This window comes from Eimeria tenella, genomic scaffold (assembly GCF_000499545.2).
Source record: "Eimeria tenella Houghton genomic scaffold, Eth_scaff3034, whole genome shotgun sequence".
NCBI lineage: Eukaryota > Apicomplexa > Conoidasida > Eucoccidiorida > Eimeriidae > Eimeria > Eimeria tenella.
The window spans coordinates 3136-4101 of NW_013542903.1; the positions used below are offsets into that span (position 1 = coordinate 3136).

Genomic DNA, 966 nt, shown 5'->3' on the forward strand with positions numbered 1-966 from the left:
GAAAAAGCGCAGCTGCACTGCCACCACTTCTGCCTTTTGTGTCTCTTTTAAAGCTTCTCCAACTGTCTCCTTTTCTGTCTCTTTTATTTTTTCTCTTTTCACTTTTGCTGTCAGCAGCAGCAGCCCCTCGAACCCGTACACTGCAGCAGCAGCGCCGCGGTACAGCAGCAGCCGGTACTGCCGACTTGCTGCAGTCCACTGCTGCTGCCAGGCCCAGCAGGGGGCCCCCTGGGGGCCCCCGGGGGGCCCCCCCTCCTCGGGGGGCCCCCCCTCCTCCGGGGGGCCCCCCCCTTCCAGGGGGCCCCCCTCCTCCGGGGGGCCCCCCTGCTGCGGGGGCCCCCGGGGCAGGACCCTGGCTAGGGCCGTGTTGAACAGCAGCTGCTGCAGCGGGGACCTTGCTGCAGCAGCAGCAGCAAAAGTGTGGGGCGGGTTGAGAGTGCTGAGGACCTGGGGGGTGAAGGCAGCAAGAAGGGCCTCGTAGAAGAACTTGAGGCCCTTGGGATCGAAGGCCCGAGGCGATCCCAGGTAGTGCTGCAGCAGCTGCTGCTGCAGCGCAGCAGGCCGGGAGAGCAGCCGCTGCGGCAGCTCGCGAGCAGCAGCAGCAGCAGCAACGTTGAGGGCCCCCGGGGCCCACAGCTCCAGCGAGTGGGCCAGGGGCCCCAGCACGGCCTGCAGCAGCTGCAGCAGCACGGGGGGCGCATGCATGCGGACCTGCTGCTGCAGCAGCGCAGCAGCAGGCTGCAGCGCTGCTGCAGCACGAAGGCCCTGCAGCCCCAAGTCCACCCCCGTCAGCCGCAGCAGCAGCTTGTTCAAAGCTTCCGGATTTAAATAAGAGTTGGAGACAGAAGAAATAATTGTCTCTTCTATTTCAGCAGCAAACCCCAGCAGCGTGTGGCTGAGCAGCCGCGGCAGCTGCAGCTGCTGCACCAGCAGTTCTGCTGCGCTGCGGCTCGCGGGGGCCCTTGC

At 66.0% G+C, this 966-nt stretch overlaps 1 protein-coding gene across 1 annotated transcript in view; it reads right to left on the bottom strand.

The window, feature by feature from the left end:
• ETH_00037365 (uncharacterized protein) overlaps nt 1-705 on the bottom strand; it is a gene marked incomplete at both ends in the record, with an annotated part of 3832 nt that extends 3127 nt beyond the window's left edge. Inside the window, one exon of the mRNA XM_013375966.1 lies at nt 25-705. Within this exon, the coding sequence (XP_013231420.1) occupies nt 25-705 (681 nt within the window). The remainder of the gene's footprint in view (nt 1-24) is intronic.
• Nucleotides 706-966: the final 261 nt, after the last annotated feature.